At 38.9% G+C, this 17,538-nt stretch overlaps 1 protein-coding gene and 1 long non-coding RNA gene across 11 annotated transcripts; both read right to left on the reverse strand.

Annotated features, from left to right (window-relative positions):
• Positions 1 to 1,593: 1,593 nt before the first annotated feature.
• Positions 1,594 to 14,356, reverse strand: LOC108174740 (uncharacterized). Of its 10 annotated transcripts, none has more exons than XR_003767660.2 (7): positions 14,016 to 14,355; positions 10,006 to 12,658; positions 9,830 to 9,894; positions 8,874 to 9,238; positions 2,940 to 3,008; positions 2,371 to 2,433; positions 1,594 to 1,873 (listed from the first exon to the last, which is right to left on the reverse strand). It is a non-coding gene; the product is annotated as an uncharacterized lncRNA (long non-coding RNA). The 10 variants fall into 10 exon arrangements; XR_011574110.1 differs by adding an exon at positions 1,978 to 1,997 and having other exon boundaries at positions 2,940 to 9,238; XR_011574106.1 differs by adding an exon at positions 1,978 to 1,997 and having other exon boundaries at positions 2,371 to 9,238; positions 14,016 to 14,356.
• A 1,400-nt stretch (positions 14,357 to 15,756) lies between these two features.
• Positions 15,757 to 17,502, reverse strand: LOC103423330 (UDP-glycosyltransferase 73C12-like). Its single transcript, XM_008361401.4, has one exon. It carries the CDS (start codon positions 17,423 to 17,425, stop codon positions 15,923 to 15,925), a length of 1,503 nt encoding a protein of 500 aa, XP_008359623.3. The 5' UTR covers positions 17,426 to 17,502; the 3' UTR covers positions 15,757 to 15,922.
• Positions 17,503 to 17,538: the final 36 nt, after the last annotated feature.

Genomic DNA, 17,538 nt, shown 5'->3' on the forward strand with positions numbered 1-17,538 from the left:
ATTCATTCTCTTGAGCACAACCTTCAAGCCATCTCTAGGGACCATGAGTCATTACTTGTTAAGTTTATCAAAATGAACCAAGAACTCCAATCTCTTACAATGCAGCAAAAGGCAAGTGACACCTTGAAAAGAGAATTAAAAATAGGTTTAGAACTTGATCAGCATAAGAATAAAGGAAAAGAGGTTGCTGAACCCATAGAATAAGAGGCTAATAAGCCCATAGAAGAAATTAAGATTGAGTTCTTAGAAGAAGACGTTGAAATGGAGCAACATCAAAGTAAGGATCAGTATCAGGTTTTGAGTGACAAAGAAAAACAAGAAAAATATGAAAGTTTTCTTAGAAATATATCTTCAGACTTAATATTAGATGATGTTTTATTAGAAGAAATTTCAAAGGCAAAACTAAGAATAATGTCAACAGATATGCAAAATGAGATCTTGAGCAGAGCATCACAGTCCATGAAAGAGTTACAATTACAATTACAATACGCCTTGTATCAGTCCATCTTTGATCCAAAACCAGGGATGGATAATATTACAAAGATGTATCCTCCATGTTTTTGTGATAGTACAGAGAATTGTATTTGTAAATTAGATGTTAGCGTAGCTGTGGCCAGGATTAACATGAGAGATTTTAAATCATGGCATTTTAGTTATGAGCATCAGAAAAAGCATAATGTGGTAGAAGTTACCCCTGCCTTACTATTAGAGTTTAGTTATCTCGATAAAATATTTAATAACCGTATTTCTCAACTAGAATCATTTCCTGAAAAGCTTATATAAGTAGCAGAAGATTATCTAGAAATGTGAAAAGAAATTTGCATAAGTTTTATTAATAGTCTTTCAGATTGGTATGTACATATGCATGAGGAGAAAGCTAAGCATATAGCCATAATCAATGAAGAGTCATTTAGACTAACCCCTATCTCCTCACATAGGTGGACTCCTTCATACAAAGATATTTTAAAATTTAGAGAGATCCAAATGTTTGCCTTAGATGAGTTTGAAGATTTTAGGTATGACATGGTACTAGTAGCAGAAGAAGAAGAGATGTATATTTACAGCAAGACAAGGATCAGTCATCAACCTTATTGGAAGCCCTAAAATTTCAAAGAAGAAACAGCAGAAATATATTACAAGGTGAAAGAAGATAGAGAAAGAGAAGCGAAGAAGGCGGTGAACAGTACTGCAATAATTTGACAGAAGAAAAGCTGCATAACATCGACAACATGATGGAAGCCTGAAGAGATAGCTGTAAATTAGCATAAGTTTAATAGCATAATGTAAAATAATGTATTCCCAGACAGAAATGTCAACATCATTATGGACCCCGCTGTAATAGCATAAGAGTAAATAAAAAAAAGAACATGATCCATTATGAGTTTTTCATACACAAAATGTCATTTTGATTAAGAATGAATAATTCCAGACGCTTTTCGTTAGAACTCCCTTAGTTTAAAGACTCTTGCTCACGTCCCTACATTAATTAGCGAGTGATAGTTTTGTGGGTCAACAACTTGTATAAGATAACCTAAGTATGCACTTTGTATTAAACAAAGATTTGACGCAAACTTGTTCAACAAATACGCAAACTTGTTTAACAAATTGACAGGAAAACTAAGCATGTTATTGTTAGAACCAGGATTCATGCCCGCGTGATGCGACGGGTCGAAAACTGTCATGTAATTAACAAATACAAATATAAAGGGGGCAAGTAAAAGAGTCCATGAATTTCCATAGTATACCAAGTTAGTAAAAATGTACTCCAACATGACCATCTCAAAAGGAGATTCATTCACTCTCAATATGGTTTATCGTCTGCAAAAGTAGTGTCTTTATCGTCTGCAAAAGTAGCGTCTCATTTTCTTCAGGGCTGCATTGAGTTTAAACATGTAGGACAACACCAATCACAATTACAAATACTTACAACTGTGCAAAAGAATTATAAAAACACTTATGTACCATATAAGAACAAACCTCACAATTGGTCTTAAGAACTGTTTTTCCAAAGATTCCCATTACAATGCGATATGAAAGAAAACAAAACATGAATAATATCAAGGAAACTACATTTTCTCTACCAAGTAAAGTCTACGGCAGGTGATGAACAAAATACAAAGTTCTCAGCTTTAATTTAATTATTATAAAATATTGAAGGAAATTAACAACTACCCAGAAATGTTTGCTCAAAATTAATTGATAATATGAATAATTTAATTACACAACATTTAAAAAACCCAAAGTTCTTAGCTTAATTTGATCTTACCATTTAATTGGAAGAAGTAAAAAATTACACATAAATGTTTGCACACAATTAATTGATGAAACAATCAATTGGGCAATCAAAAATTTCAGATGAAGAAATCATACCAATGGGTTTCCATTAATTTCGATATCTAAGTTTAACTTTGTAAGTCACTCCAAATCGTCCTCCTGCCAAAAACAGAAACAACCCCCAAAATAAGGAGCTCTGTTGGTTCCCAAATATTAACAACTGTTTCACGTGTACCTTTCATCAAACAGGTGGTGATTGCTGCTACTAAGCAGGATTGAAGATTGAGTATCTCATTATTATAGGAATTAGAAGTCATCTTCCAGACGAAGGAAAAAGTATAAAAACGACTCAAATACTCAAGGATAGGCAATCAAACTAATGGTGCAGTGAAGACAATAAAACACGACCTACTACTCCCTCTCTCTCTCTCTGTGCAAAGGCGGCATGGCTCTCATTCACCAAACCCTCATCGAATGACAGCAACCTAGACCCATCCCAATCCATTCCAAACCCATAGGACAAAATTAACCTTCCCAACTTAGCATCCTGACCACTTTGGATCCAAAAACTTTTGGCACAAAGAGTGCACATGCAATTAAAATTCAAAGATCTCGTGCATGCAAGCGTACATCAGTAAAGGGAGCCAGAGATTATTACATTTTACCTTGGGTCTGAGATCCTTAAGTCATGTGCTCTCCATTTTCCAAACGGACTTGAGTGTTGCAGTAGCGTCCTGCAAAGAAATCACAGATACATTAGCTGGCACAGAGAATAGACACATTTTTTTGTTTCAGACCGCAGATCCAAGAACCACACTTATTTCACCAATTCTTGGTTCTGGACAGAAAAGCGAAGCAAGGGATTGGATGTTTACCTTTGGAATTTTTGTACTCTCCAATGAGAGAGGGGAACCCAGAATGAAAAACAAACCAAAGGGCAAACAAATATATAGACGCCCAGAAAATATATGCACTAATTAAAGATGAATTCAAAACCACAATGCACTAATTAAAGATGAATTCAAAACTCTAAATAAATGTAAGTTTCATATTTAAATTATGTCTCCAATAATGCAAAACGACAAAGAGATAGAGAATATGTCAAAAAACACACAAGGCTTGACAGAAAAATGATAGAAGAGCAATGCTCAATTCTTTGATAGAAGAGCAATGCTCAATTCTTTGTTACCATAAAATTATAATTCCAAATTGTCTCCTTTAGCATATCAAACTCCCTCCCTAATATACTAGTGTGCCAAAACATCTTCATCAATGCAAATACAACTCCCTAAGCCACTGAAACATATTAAATGACAATTGTTCCACCTAGCCACTTAATTTAAAACACAACTTACAATGCATCAAAATTACTACAAAACATTACATCACAACCTAAGATACATGAATCTCAAATTAATAATTAACGGAATTGATGAACACCAAAATACCAAAAGCCCCATTGAATAAACTCCTTATTCACTACATCAGACTCTCCGGGTGAGAAAGAACACGTCCACGAGTTCACTAATTTCAAGCAAAGCTCCTTCCAAATCGCCGAGTTTAGAAACCACGTTGCCTCACTTCTCTTTCTTTTCTTCTTCGAACTAACAAAAATATTACTTGCATAGCAGAAACAAAGATTCATTCTTTCCCAAAATTGTAGTAACCTACATAACTTTTCACGAAAGATATAAGGCTTCAAAATCATAATTAACTCTTTCCTTGCATTCAAATAGTTGTTGATGGATCCATAGATAAAGTCATACCAAATGGAATCATAAAACTGAAAGTTGGGAACCTTTTCCTCAACTGTAGGCAAATAAGTAGTATAATTTGTAATGTTTAAAGCATCTAGAGAAATAATATTACAAGGAATCAGGTCCGCACTCATTGTTTCATCTCTCCCATGAACCAAGAAGACGTCATTAGAGCCACTAGATGGATTGGCAAAACCTTTTGCTTCGGGATCCCCCTTTGAGCAAGACATGAAATTGTGCAGAGAAACTGATTCGCTAACATCAGATATATCAATTTATGAATAACCCAGCTTGTTGTGATGAAGAGATTCATCAATGACCTCTTTTTTTTAATATGTATCTCCATCTTCATGATATTTGTTGATGCACAAAACCGAAGGGTCTTGGAACAACGTAAATCAGACCGTGAATCTGTAAGAAAGTAAATAACAAATGGTGTATCGTGGTTCACCCCAACGTTTGGGCTACGTCCACACTGATATTGTATTTCTCTGTGAGTGAGAGAGAGCCTCTAAATAGGAGAGTGAGGCTTTTAAGGGTGGGAGTCAGGCCTAAGAATTGGCCTCCCCTAATGAGGAGTGAAGAGTCCTTTTATAGAATAAGGGCTCCTCACTTATTACATATTTGCCCATTCCTTTATTACATAATTACATTTAAATCCCCCGAGTATTTATACGAGATCTAAATATAGAGGCCCTAAGTATGGTACAAATAGTAGTTCCCCAAGTCTTCAGTCAAGAGAGTATTTTGGCCGGAGACTTGAAATTCAGTCCATGTGTGGGCCGAAGTAACTAGATGTCGTCTAGGACTGATACTCGATACAAGGCGATGCTCAATCTGAAATGATGCTCAACTAGAAATAGCACATGTTACGAGGCTGCTCTGCTTGTGTTGCCTTGGTTGGCTCAGCTTGTGGCGTTGAATGTTAAGGAGTCCCTTTTATAGAATAAGGGCTCGCTCCTCATTACAAAAATGATGGGTTAGAGTTGGTGCTCGCGGCGAGGCGGTTGCTTAGCTGACGGCGATGCTCTCTAATGATAGTGAGGGAGGCCCTTTTATAGAATAAGGGCTTACTCCTCAATACATAAGTAATGGGTTAGGAATGATGCTCGCGGCGAGACGGTTGCTCAACTGGCGACGATGCTCTCTAATGAAGGTGAGGGAGTCCCTTTTATAAAATAAGGGATCGCTCCTCAGTACATGAATAATGGGTGCTCTCTAATGAAAGTGAGGAAGTCCCTTTTATAGAATAAGGGCACGCTCCTCAATACATAAATAATGGGCTAAGTCCCCCAAGTATTTTTCATGAGGCCCAATATATGGTACATAATGTAGTCCCCCAAGTCTTCGGTTAATAGAGTCTGTTGGCTGGAGACTTCAAATCGAATCCATGTATGGGTTGAAATGGCAGTTGTTCGGAGGCGGTATTTGTATATCCTGCACTGAAGCTTTGTAGGTGAAGAAGCTTTGCAAGTGAAGCTTTGAAGCTAGAGCTCTGTAAATGAAGCTTTTGAAGCTAGATTGGCATAAGTGATGCTCATGAATGTTTATGTTGATTGACATGAGTGATGCTCATAGATGTTGACATAAGTGATGCTCATGAATGTTGACATGAGTGATGCTCATGAATGTTAACATGAATGATGGCCATGAATGTTTATGTAAGATTGTCATGAGTGATGCTCATGAATGTTTATGTATGAATGACATGAGTGATGCTCATGTATAATTTTGGAGTACTGGACGTACTTTTGATCACCTAGTGGGTGATAATAGCGGCAAGTTGCCGAATAATTTTGGAGTACTGGGCGTACTTTTGATCACTTGGTTGGTAATAATAACGGCAAGTTGCCGAATAATTTTGGAGTACTTGGCGTACTTTTGATCACCTGGTTGGTGATAATAGCGGCAGGTTGCCAAATAATTTTGGAGTACTGGGCGTACTTTTGATCACTTGGTTGATGATAATAACGGCAGGTTGCCGAATAATTTTTTGTAGTACTGGACGTACTTTTGATCACCTGGTGGTAATAGAGGCAGGTTGTCGAATAATTTTGGAGTATTGGGCGTACTTTTGATCACCTGGTTAGTGATAATAGCGACAGGTTGCCGAATAATTTTTTATAGTACTATATATACTTTTAATCACCTGGTTTGTGATAATAGAAGGTCTGGCTCTTTTGGGCATATGGGTCTTCGCCCTCTATATAACACTCCAGCCCATTATTTTGGGCTTGCCTTTTTTTTTTTTTTTTTTTTAACTACACAAGTGCCTTCGCCTATGAGCGATAGGTCTCGGGTTCGAGGCTTGGGAGCAGCCTCTCCATAAATGGGGGTAAGGCTAGCCGACATTCACCTCTCCCAGACCATGCGTAAAGCGGGAGCCTTGTGCACTAGGTACGACCTTTTAACTACCCTCTGACGGGGGGTTTATACAGATGTCTCTGAAAGAAAAGAAAAATAAATTACATCGTTTTGCCTGATAAAGATAATAGAGTTCTTTATCTTCTTCCAGTGGTCGACACCTTTTTTCTCCCCAGACATCTTTTTCCTTTTTATATTCCTTTTCTTTCCATTGCAGATTTAGATCATGGGGTTTGGTCAGTTGCTCCCTTTATTCCTTTCTTTTGCAGATTTGCATATCTGCTTTACAGCAAACTTCCATGTGGGTGGTGTACAAAAGCAAAAGTAGCTTCAAATATGGTGCACACTATCATTTGCACTTTGTCAGACGCTCCAATTTGCACCTTTTGAGGGCCCAGAATTGTACCAACCCCTGAGCAGAAAGCCGTCGCTTGAACGAGCCATGCTCTTGCGCGCAGATCAACTGCAGGACCTCAATCCACGGCTCTGATTTCACAAAGGATACATGGCGTTTGCCATTCCTTTTCTTCGTCAAGCTCACCGAACTCTACGCCTCACTGCTCTCCCTCAGCTCACCCGCTGAGTCGCCCGCACATTTCCTTTGGATGGGGGTCTCTGAAACGACACTGTCGACGGGGATGGCTGCAGCAGCATTTGATGAAGGCAACGAGGAGGTGCCGGAGGATGAAATCGTGCAAGCGGCAAAGGCCGAGAAGGTGCCTGCAATTATCCTCTGACAGACTCGTGCAACACTCTCCAACTTATCAAGGACTAGCCCTGTCTCTGACCTTTTCGAAACGGCCACAATCTCATATACATCCCATAGTGATTGCTCAAAATCCCATTCTGTATCACCAGCTGATGATGATTTTCTCATTGCTTCAAGCTTGAACCGGGATGGCGAAGGGTAGATTCGAAATTTTCCTCCTCAAGTAGTAACCCATAAGTTCTTCATCCAAGGGTTTAAATTGGTGCCCCAGTGGGATTGAGTTGAAAAAAGAATTGTAACTGCCACTGTGTCCGCCGTGGAGATCAATGGTGAATTAAACCGGGAAAGAATGACAGACAGTGAACAATGATATTGAAACGTGGTATTACAACAGAGCCCCACCGTTAGTCACCGTTGGATAAGCTCGGGCAGTCACGCAGCAGCAGTCAAGAATCTCTCATACACTTACCAGTGTTCATCATTGCTCGTAATGGAAAAGGCCGAACTGGAGGATGATTCTGCAGAGGTCGCAGCCGAGGCCTGCATTGTCGGGGCAGTTGAGGGTGAGGACGGACTGCTCGTCGGGAGTCTTCCCCAGCTGGATCTCGACGACGTCATCGCAGGGAATGCCATGGTTGACTTCGTGTTTTGGCAGATCTACCCCTGGGAATCGTTGGCCTTTAGGAGATGGCATAGGAGAGGTTCGGGAATGTACAGATAAAACAATTGATCTGCTCGTTAATGGTTGCCTCACTTTCATCAGTGTACTTCTGGCAGGCCAGAGAAAATTGGGGAGAGTAGGAACGAGATCAAGCTCCTTCTTCACCTCCTCAAACGGCTCAAAAACCACACCGGTAAGCGGCCGGTTAGTCGCATTCTTTGACGCGCAGAGATGACCCCACTTTCATTTTTCGCCGGAGGGAACCGGAGAATCGAAGACACATGTGGAGGAGTTCAGAGGCGAGAACGAGTACGAAATGTACAGCACAGAGGGAAACAGAGGACCAAAACTGTCCCTATGAGCGAGCAAGTGAGGAGGCTGCAGAGGCTTTGAGAACCATGATTCCAAAGAGAGAAACGAAAGCGTTGCCGGAAAGGAGAGGAAATCAGGGTTAAAGAAGCAGAGAAAAAACCAGAGGAAATGGAGGGTTTGAGTGAGTGTTTCAGATTTCTGGGAAAACTCTGGGTTGTTGGGTTTTTTTGCAGATTTTGCAGATTCGAGGTGGAGTGTGGTGAGGTCTCACGATGGTGAGATGAAAAAATGAAAGATAACCGATATAGCTTTTTGTGTCGATTCCCACAGACGGCGCCAAATGTTGATGCACAAAACCGAAAGGGTCTTGGAACAACGTAAATCCGACCGTGAATCTGCAAGAAAGTAAATAACACAAGGTGTATCGTGGTTCACCCCAATGTTTGGGCTACGTCCACACTGATATTGTATTTCTCTGTGAGGGAGAAAGAGCCTCTGAATAGGAGAGTGAGGCTTCTGAGGGTGGGAGTCAGGCCTAAGAATTGGTCTCCCCTAATGAGAGTGAAGAGTCCTTTTATAGAATAAAGGCTCTTCACTTATTACATATTTGCTCCTTCCTTTATTACATAATTACATTTAAGTCCCCCAAGTATTTATACGAGATCTAAATACGAATGCCCTAAATATGGTACAAACAATATTCATCATAGATAGGTGGTAAGGTGCAATCATAAGTATAGCCCAATTCATCATTATCAAACTCATTTTCAAAGATAAGTGATACTAATGGGGTTACCTTCAAATTTGAAACTTTAGGCATCACCACTTGTTCATTTTGATGAGTATTTGGGTTCACCTTATCAGATTCGCATTCAACAATGCAAGACCTAGCATCCTCAAGCCAACTACCAAACCTTGACATTTGGGTGGTCCATCATCGTTGGTTGTGCTTCCTGCGTTTTGTTCCACCATGCTTCCTACGAGCTTCTAGGCATTCAATTTGCAAGGCAAGCAACTCGATTTCTTGTTGCAACTCTTGAATTTCGTCATCTCTTTCAACTCTCAAATCCCCAAGCTCTTGGTTATCACGCCTTCCTCTACCTCCCATCATTGCCATTTAGATAAATACCACGGAAGCAACCCAAAGAGTGTAGCGAAGCTCTGGTACCAAATAATGCAGAATGACAAAGAGATAGAGAAGATGTCAAAAAACACACGACGCTTGACAGAAAAATGATAGAAGAGCAATGCTCAATTCTTTGTTACCATAAAATTATAATTCCAAATTGTCTCCTTTAGCATATCAAACTCCCTCCCTAATATACTAGTATGCCAAAACATCTTCATCAATGCAAATACAACTCCCTAAGCCACTGAAACATATTAAATGATAATTGTTCCACCTAGCCACTTAATTTAAAACACAACTTACAATGCATCAAAATTACTACAAAACATTACATCACAACCTAAGATACATGAATCTCAAATTAATAATTAACGGAATGGATGAACACCAAAATACCAAAAGCCCCGTTGAATAAACTCCTTATTCACTACATCATCCAAGGTAATTTTCTTGCTCGAAAATTTTGATCCACAAAACCAAATTACATTTTTCAGCAAAAAATACCACTTTAACAAACCAAATACAAAATACAAACACAGCTATTCAATTTAGCTTGATTTACATCATAAAAAGTTCATTCAAACAACTAAAAGGGCACAAATAAAAAAAATTGAAAAACCAACCTTTTTCAAACACCACTGATTCCACTCTTCTGACATCTGATTTGTTTAACAGGAGCCAAATTAATCTGAAATTAAAACAAACCTCATTAATTAAATCAACCCAGAATAAAACATATTCACACTCACACATGTATAACGCAATACACACATGTACAATATATACTTAAATGACATACCTCGATGCCTTGTGGATCTGCAAGTGTGCTTGGAAAAGAACAGCAAAAAAAATGATTTTAATGATGAGGAAGTGTCAGGATCCAAATGAGAGCGGAAATCAGAAAAATTAAATTTAAATTTATGTACAAATCTCAAATCACAAAAGCCACAAATTTGACGAAAACAAAACCATCCAGATAAACAACCCAAAAAACTAATCAGAAAACCATAACTTTTTTGTGTAAGAAATTCCTTTAAATCAAACCAAAAAAAATTGAACATGATTATCTGAATTCAAAAAAAAATTAAAACACAGTCAATTTACTCTTATCTAAATAGACTTCATCTTCCCCTAATACGGTAATGCCCAAAATAAGACACAATAGTTACATCAATGAAATTCCATAAAAAATTTCAACACCTAAGGGCCAAAAGAAAAAACAATGTGACCTGTGAATACTATGCATCCAAGAAAAAGGATAATAGGAGTGAATGTGGAGAACAAAGAAGAAAGATTACCCCAAACTGAGCCACAGTTTCAATCTGCACCCGTAAACCAGTGCGAAAATGGATATGAGACATAAAACTATGTTTCCATACACATGTTAAAGAAATCAGGAAAAATAAAACCAAAATCAATGCATTTTTCACTTAATTCTTTTCTATCCAAAGCGAAACGGAGAATTGTCACTTAGCAACTGCTACGAAACCATATATTAGTATCGATATGATAACCGACAAGAAACGTATATTTCTGTCGGATATTAGGCAAAATCCAACAGAAAATGGATGCATTGGCGAATATAATAAGCAACAGAATTACCACTGTCAGGAAATGAATTTTCCGACACAAAATACTCTAAAACCGACAGAAACTGTGTCGGATATAATCGACAGAGAATATATTAATAATGAATAAATAAGAGCATTCTCTGTTATAGATAAAACCGACAAAAAATACTCTAAAATCGACAAAACTTGTGTTGGATATAACCGACATATAATTTATTAATAATGAATACATAAGAGTATTGTCTGTCAGATAAAACCGACAGAAAATATATTAATAATAAAAAAAATTGAAATCCAAAAATAATGAAATGGTGCCCGCCTAAAGGTTGTTTCTTGTGCACGTTGAAGAAAGTCCGTCCGAGCAACGTTCGAAAAGTTCATTCAGCTGCAATGGCAGAAGTTGGAAACGATAAAGTTTGATCAATCGTACTCTGTCCGAGAAATTTTCAGAGGTTTAATACTGTAATTTGGTATGCTACTAGGTTATTGTTTTTCCTATTTAGTTACTGTTTTTTAGCAGGAAAAAATTGTTACAGTAAAGTTTGAAATTGTTATATTCCTAAAAGCTGTTGAATGACCATCTAAGTCTACAGTTTCGAATTTTCTGCAGAACAAGTCATTTGGAAATTGCTTGGATGGATTTTTCTTAACACCAGAAAGAAACAACCTAGATTTTACCACTTTGGATTCAGCCATGCCGAGCTTGGCTCTTTCTTGTTTTTCCATCTTCAGCTTCTTCCAATGGAGGTCTCTCGGGCACATATGCTTCAGCTAGATCATAACCTACAGCTGACATGTCCTGAATCATTTCTTTCCCTTTCAAGTTGGCCTCCCCTACATTCACTGCATTTTCCAGCTTTAAGATGTGCAACGTTCCTCTTAAGGTACACCATATTCTTCAATTCTTCAAGTTTGTTTCATGTTTCACAACTAACCTCTATATATATATATATATATATATATATATATTGTTAGACAGAAGTTTGACCCCAAACAACTAGAAAAGGATTGGAAAGACAGATAAATATATTTGAAAAGAAAAGAAAAGACAAATCGAAAATTTGTGCAACTTGTGCAGACTGGTTAGACACCCTATGCTTCGTGGCAACATCAAGGTCTTGAACCAGAAAATTTTATCTAGCTCCAAATGTCTTAGTTTGCTTCTCGAATTGTTCATCCATGGTGATTGAAGCAAGAAGGAGAAGGGGAGAGGAGAAGAGAAGAAGAAGGAAATGAGAAGAGGAGAAAAGTGGGAAGGAAGGGGGAAGGGAGAAGGCACCGGCGTAAGGAAGAGATGGATGAGTTTTATTTTGGAAAATTTTCATTATTGTTGGTTAAAACCGACAAAAACATTTTTTTAAATAAAAACTGACAGAAAATTTTCATTACTGTCGGTTAGAACTAGGGGTGGGCATGGGCTGGGTCGGGCCCAATTTTGAAGGGACCGGACCGGACCTAGGTTCAAAGGAGACGGGCCAGGCCAGGCCGGGTATTACAGTTTTCAATATAGGAACCGGACCTTACCTGGCCCAGTTGAAACGGGCCGATTCGGGCTGGGTCCACAGGTCCTTGGTTTTTTTTTTTTGTTGGTAAAAAAAAAAAAGCTAAAATTTGCACATATTGCACAGATTCTATCATTCTACCACAACGGCCCTACCAACGTCCAAAATAACAACACATCCAAATTCCGAGAGTCCAAAATAACAATAATACATCGTCCAAATCAACATACAAAATAGAACTAATAGAAGGATAGGAGAAAGTTTATTAATTATACATGTTGATGCAGACTTGCAGTTGGTAGAGATGCTGAACTTTACAGAAACCAACCTCAAGAATCTGGCGCCACCCTTTCCAATCCCAAAACTGTGCGACTGCGAACTACAACACCATACAGAAAACCCTACATTTTAGATTGCCATTTTTAACAGGAACACAAAACACTGATACTTCACACTTAACAAAATGAACCAAATAGAGTAGCAATCTTACCCTAATAAAAAACAGGAAATAAACCATAATCTTTATCCCACTAAAAACACATGTACATAAAATATCAAAAAAACCCCAACGAAAAAACAAACCAACTTCCTAACTTAGGAAAAAAATAAACAGTGTCCTAATTTAATTATTTTCCAACACTCTCTTCAAAAAAAAATATTTTCCAACAATCGTACCCAAAATTCAATGAAACAAATAAACAAAAAAACTCAGAAATATCTGGAATTATTCGATAATGGTATTGAAGTTGGCAGGTAATCATGAGCTACTTGTTTGTAGACAAGGAAAGCAACTTGCTTTCTATTTCCACAAAACAAAAAAGGAAATGGAGCAAGTTGAAAAGTTTCAACTTCAATATACAACATCCATTATCCAAAATTAGTTACTGCATGATTAAGTAATACACCTGTTCAATTCCAACCACATCAGGACCTCTATATAAACCGACCAATGCATACCAAACCCACAACTTATCCTTCCTTCTCTATATTCATATACAAATTAAGCTTAGCCTATTGAGGTTCTAAAATCTGGTCCGACTTGCTTCCTCATTGACTGAAAAGTGAAAAGCACAACCTCATTTAAGGACCACAAAATAGAATCTGCATATGTAATACACAAAAGCCATCCTGATACAAGTGTTGTGCACAAGAAAACAACAAGCGTCATCCACACACAACACACACACATAGTCAAATCTGAAAACTAGAATAAGCATAATTTACTTATATACAACCATCACAAAAAAGCTAAGGAAAGCCCTTTCTTGCGAAAAGTGATCAGATCTATTACGTTTTCAAATACCATATTACTGACAATCTATTACGTTTTCAAATATCATAAATATCTTATTACTGACATTGAAGATAATCTAATGACCTCCAGTCTTACGAAACACAGAAATGGTACTTAGCGCTAAAACGCATTGATTATTTCAAGCTTCTCAAGTCCTTCACCCAAATGTTCCGAGGACGACAAATAAAACCGAAAATAGAGAGAACGAGAAACAACAAGAGTTTCATCGGACTTGAGAAATCATCATAGATCTTGCCTTAGTTCCAGGGAAAAGCCATACATAGAAATTATCCAAACAGATCCACAATTCCTTCACCCAAATGTTCATGCATTCATCAAATTACTCCCACCTAAAGATTTAGGCTCTAATCAAATCCAATTATTCATGCATTCATCAAATCCTCTGCATCAACAAAAATAAAATTTGGAGAAGTAGACTTACGGTAGCCGACGAAATAATAGATGTCGTCGAGGTCGGAGGATGGTTGGATGGGTGGTGGTGCTGCTGCTGTTGTGTTGGTCGCATCGGCGGTGATGGACGTTCTCTGGGATGTCGTTGGAGTGGGGAGTCGAGTCGATGGTGGAGAGGTGGGAGTGAGATTGTGAGAGAGTGAGACTGAAAGTCTGAAATTGATTCTGAAACCCTAGGTTAGAAATTAACGATTCAGATTGCAGGATAGGTTATCATTCAATCTCGACCGTTGATTATAATTAGAAACGGGTCGGTCCGGGGCCCCGTTTTTCTAAGGTTTAGGAACCAGCCCACCCCGTTTGTTCCCAAAAAAAAAAGGACCCAGCCCGTACCCGCCCCGAACCTACATTACCCGCCTCAACCCGCGCTTCCTCTACCCGTTTGCCCACCCCTAGTTATAACCGACAAAAAAAAAAATGGAGGCAAAAATCCCCCAAAATTCCCTCCCAAAATTTTAAATCCCCCGCCCCCCAAAATTTTGTTACGTTTTTTTAAATTAAATAAATAATTGTTTCGTTTAATAGATAATAACCCATGTAAAATATGTGATAAAGAAACAAAAAGATAATTGTACAATGAAAATGTTATCACACAAACTAAATATTATCTAATCAATACTGAAAAGAAAGAGACCAGTATGTAGGTCACTACAAACCAATGAAAAGGAAACAATGGTGATATGCAAAATGATGCCTTTAACTCGTCCAGTTCACTTGCCCATACATATGATTAAAGGATGGGTTTTAAATACTAGTGAAGAAAGTTGAGGTTCTACAAATGTAGAGTAGCTTATCATTTATAAGCACATGCAAGGTCCCTTCCTTTCCCGATGTGAGATCTTGCATGTGCTTATTAGTAAATGGGCTATTCTATATATAGCCAAATGGTTTTATGATGAAACCCCAACTTCCTTCATGATCAGAGCAGGTTGTCGCACGTGTGAAGCTCAACGGTCACATGTACTCCACGTCATCCATTTAGTGTGTTTTCACGTGTTTGACTTGAAAATTCGCAACACTTGCGGGGGCATGTTGAGAGTATCGGGGAAACAAAGACCTTTGCATGGACTTATCAGTAGTTGGACTACTTTTCATATTGCCAATTGGTTCTATGGTGGAACCCCACTTTCTTCTTAGTATCAAGGCAAGTTATTCTATGTATGAAGCCCAACGGCAATACGTGCTCTACGTCACCCTATTTGTGTTTGTCCACGTGTTTGGCCTAAAAATTCGCCAAACGTGATGTGGCATGTTGAGAGTCAGAATCCAACATCAAAAAAAGAGGGAACATTGCATATGCCTAAGTCATTTGGGTACTACTCATACTGCCAATAAGTTTTTATGATGAAACCCCAACTTCCTTAAAAAAAACTTAACCACCGTAGGCACAAACAGGTTGATAAAAAAACTCACTTTTTACTAATGGAACCTTAAGTCGATTATTTGGAGGTTCAAATGAGTTATGACTTCATATTATTTTCTTTCTTCATTTTCAAGATATCTGATGGGTCTCTATAAAAACGTGAAGATATTTCGGTGGATACCTGCTGAAAAAGTTTCACCAGTTATCTTTTACGTACTCTTACGTTAGACGGAGAGTACTGAAAATATGCACAGCTTTTATAGCTGCCGCTGAAACCTTATATTGTTCGGGACAGATACCTGTTGAAACATTCTGTGGAGGGTATAGGGTGTCGAGTGTGTGAGGGTAATTTAGGTAAGTAAAGCAGGTGTATCAATTGTTTCTGAAGTATAAATCTACAGAGAAAGAAAAAGAAAAGAAAACTAATTTTGCAACAAATGACATGTTTACAGTACATGAGACAAGAAGCTCTTTCAGTTGAGATGGAGCAGCAAGTCCCTTGTATTCTCCTCTCCTTAGTTTGTCTGTCTGCCATTACTACTTTGTTGCACGATATCTTGGATAAGCTGTGAAACGTTGACGTGAGACGATCCTCCTTCTTCTGCTGCTCTCTTTGCCATCTCTCCAAACTCTCTGGCTCTCTCTCTTCTCCCTTCACTTTCTTCTCCATCCATCACCTTCTCTATCGCTTTTGTTACATTTTCCCTTTTCACCAGCACGCCAATCTTCTCTTCCTCTCCCCACTTTACCGGATACTCCACCCCAACGCTCACCGCAATTTTAAGAACCTGCACAACTAGTTTTTCATTAAGGAACTGGTCCCCAAACAGTGGCCATGTGATCAAGGGCAGCCCGGCACATATCCCTTCCATTATCGAGTTCCATCCACAATGTGTTAAGAACCCCCCAACTGCACGGTGTGACAATATGAGTGTTTGCGGAGCCCATCCCCAAATAACGAGGCTCCTTCCCTTCGTTCTTTCTTCAAATTCACTCTCAGAAATCCATTTTTCCAACTCTTCTGATTGACTGCATCCCCTTACAACCCAAATGAACGTTTTGTTCGATGCCTCTAAGGCCAGTCCAAGCTCTATCAATTGTTCACACACAAGATTGCATAAACTTCCGAGGCAAGCATAAATTACAGAACTTGGTTCCCAAGAATCAAGCCACTTCAAGCAGTGCTGTTCATCAATGGAGGCCTTGTTACCCCTCTGCGCCTTGTCCAAGTCATCTTTGTTGCTCAGTGAAGCTGGGCCAATGCACCAGACTTTCGCCGTCTTCTTGTACGCTTCAATATATGCCGGCTCCAACTCTTCAAAAGTATTCATGATTATCCCAAATGTTTCCAATTCAGCTGCAACAATTTTATCCAAAAACCCTGACATACTTGGAGTCAGGGGGCCTGGCAGCTGAGCTTTCGTGGCCTCAATTCGATCAGGCAAGTCAGGCACAACAAAGTACTCCGTTTCAGAGCTTAAATTCTCATGAACTTTCGACGCCTGAAGTTTGTTAATGCAAAGGAGACAAAATGTGCAGAATCCACTGAAAGATATCCTTGGAATGTTAAACTTGTGGGAAATTTTCACCGTCCACGGAAAACACATATCGGAGAATATGCAGCTTGGCTCGGGGGTTAACTCTTCAAACAACTTCTCTGCTTGTTGTTGCAACAGACCCGTTGCAAAAAAGAAGTGCGCCGCCAATCCATGCGACGGAAGCAGGTCAAGGTTCTCACACCCAGCAGGCAACCCCGCTTTTTCGCATGGAAATTCTAGTAGGGCTACCCTCATTTGGAGGCCCGACTGCACAGCACGAGTCAAAACGTTTTGAAATCGCGCCGCATTGTGCTGCGTAGTGACGATGGTGATGATGATGCCTCTTTGCGCCAAGAGTCTAGCGATGTCGATCATGGGTATCATGTGGCCTTGGGCCATGAAAGGAAACATAACAAAGTGAAGCTGGGGCTCTCCGGACGCCATGGTATTGGGAAGAAAATTGGATGGATAGAATATCATATATGAAGCAGGAGGTTCGCTTGTTACTCGAGGGATATAGCATCTCTCTCTTGCTACGGGACAATGATGCAATTTGCCGCTGCTGACGTGAGAGCTTACAAATTTATTGGTGT

The sequence above is a fragment of the Malus domestica genome, chromosome 12 (genome assembly GCF_042453785.1).
Source record: "Malus domestica chromosome 12, GDT2T_hap1".
Lineage (NCBI taxonomy): Eukaryota > Viridiplantae > Streptophyta > Magnoliopsida > Rosales > Rosaceae > Malus > Malus domestica.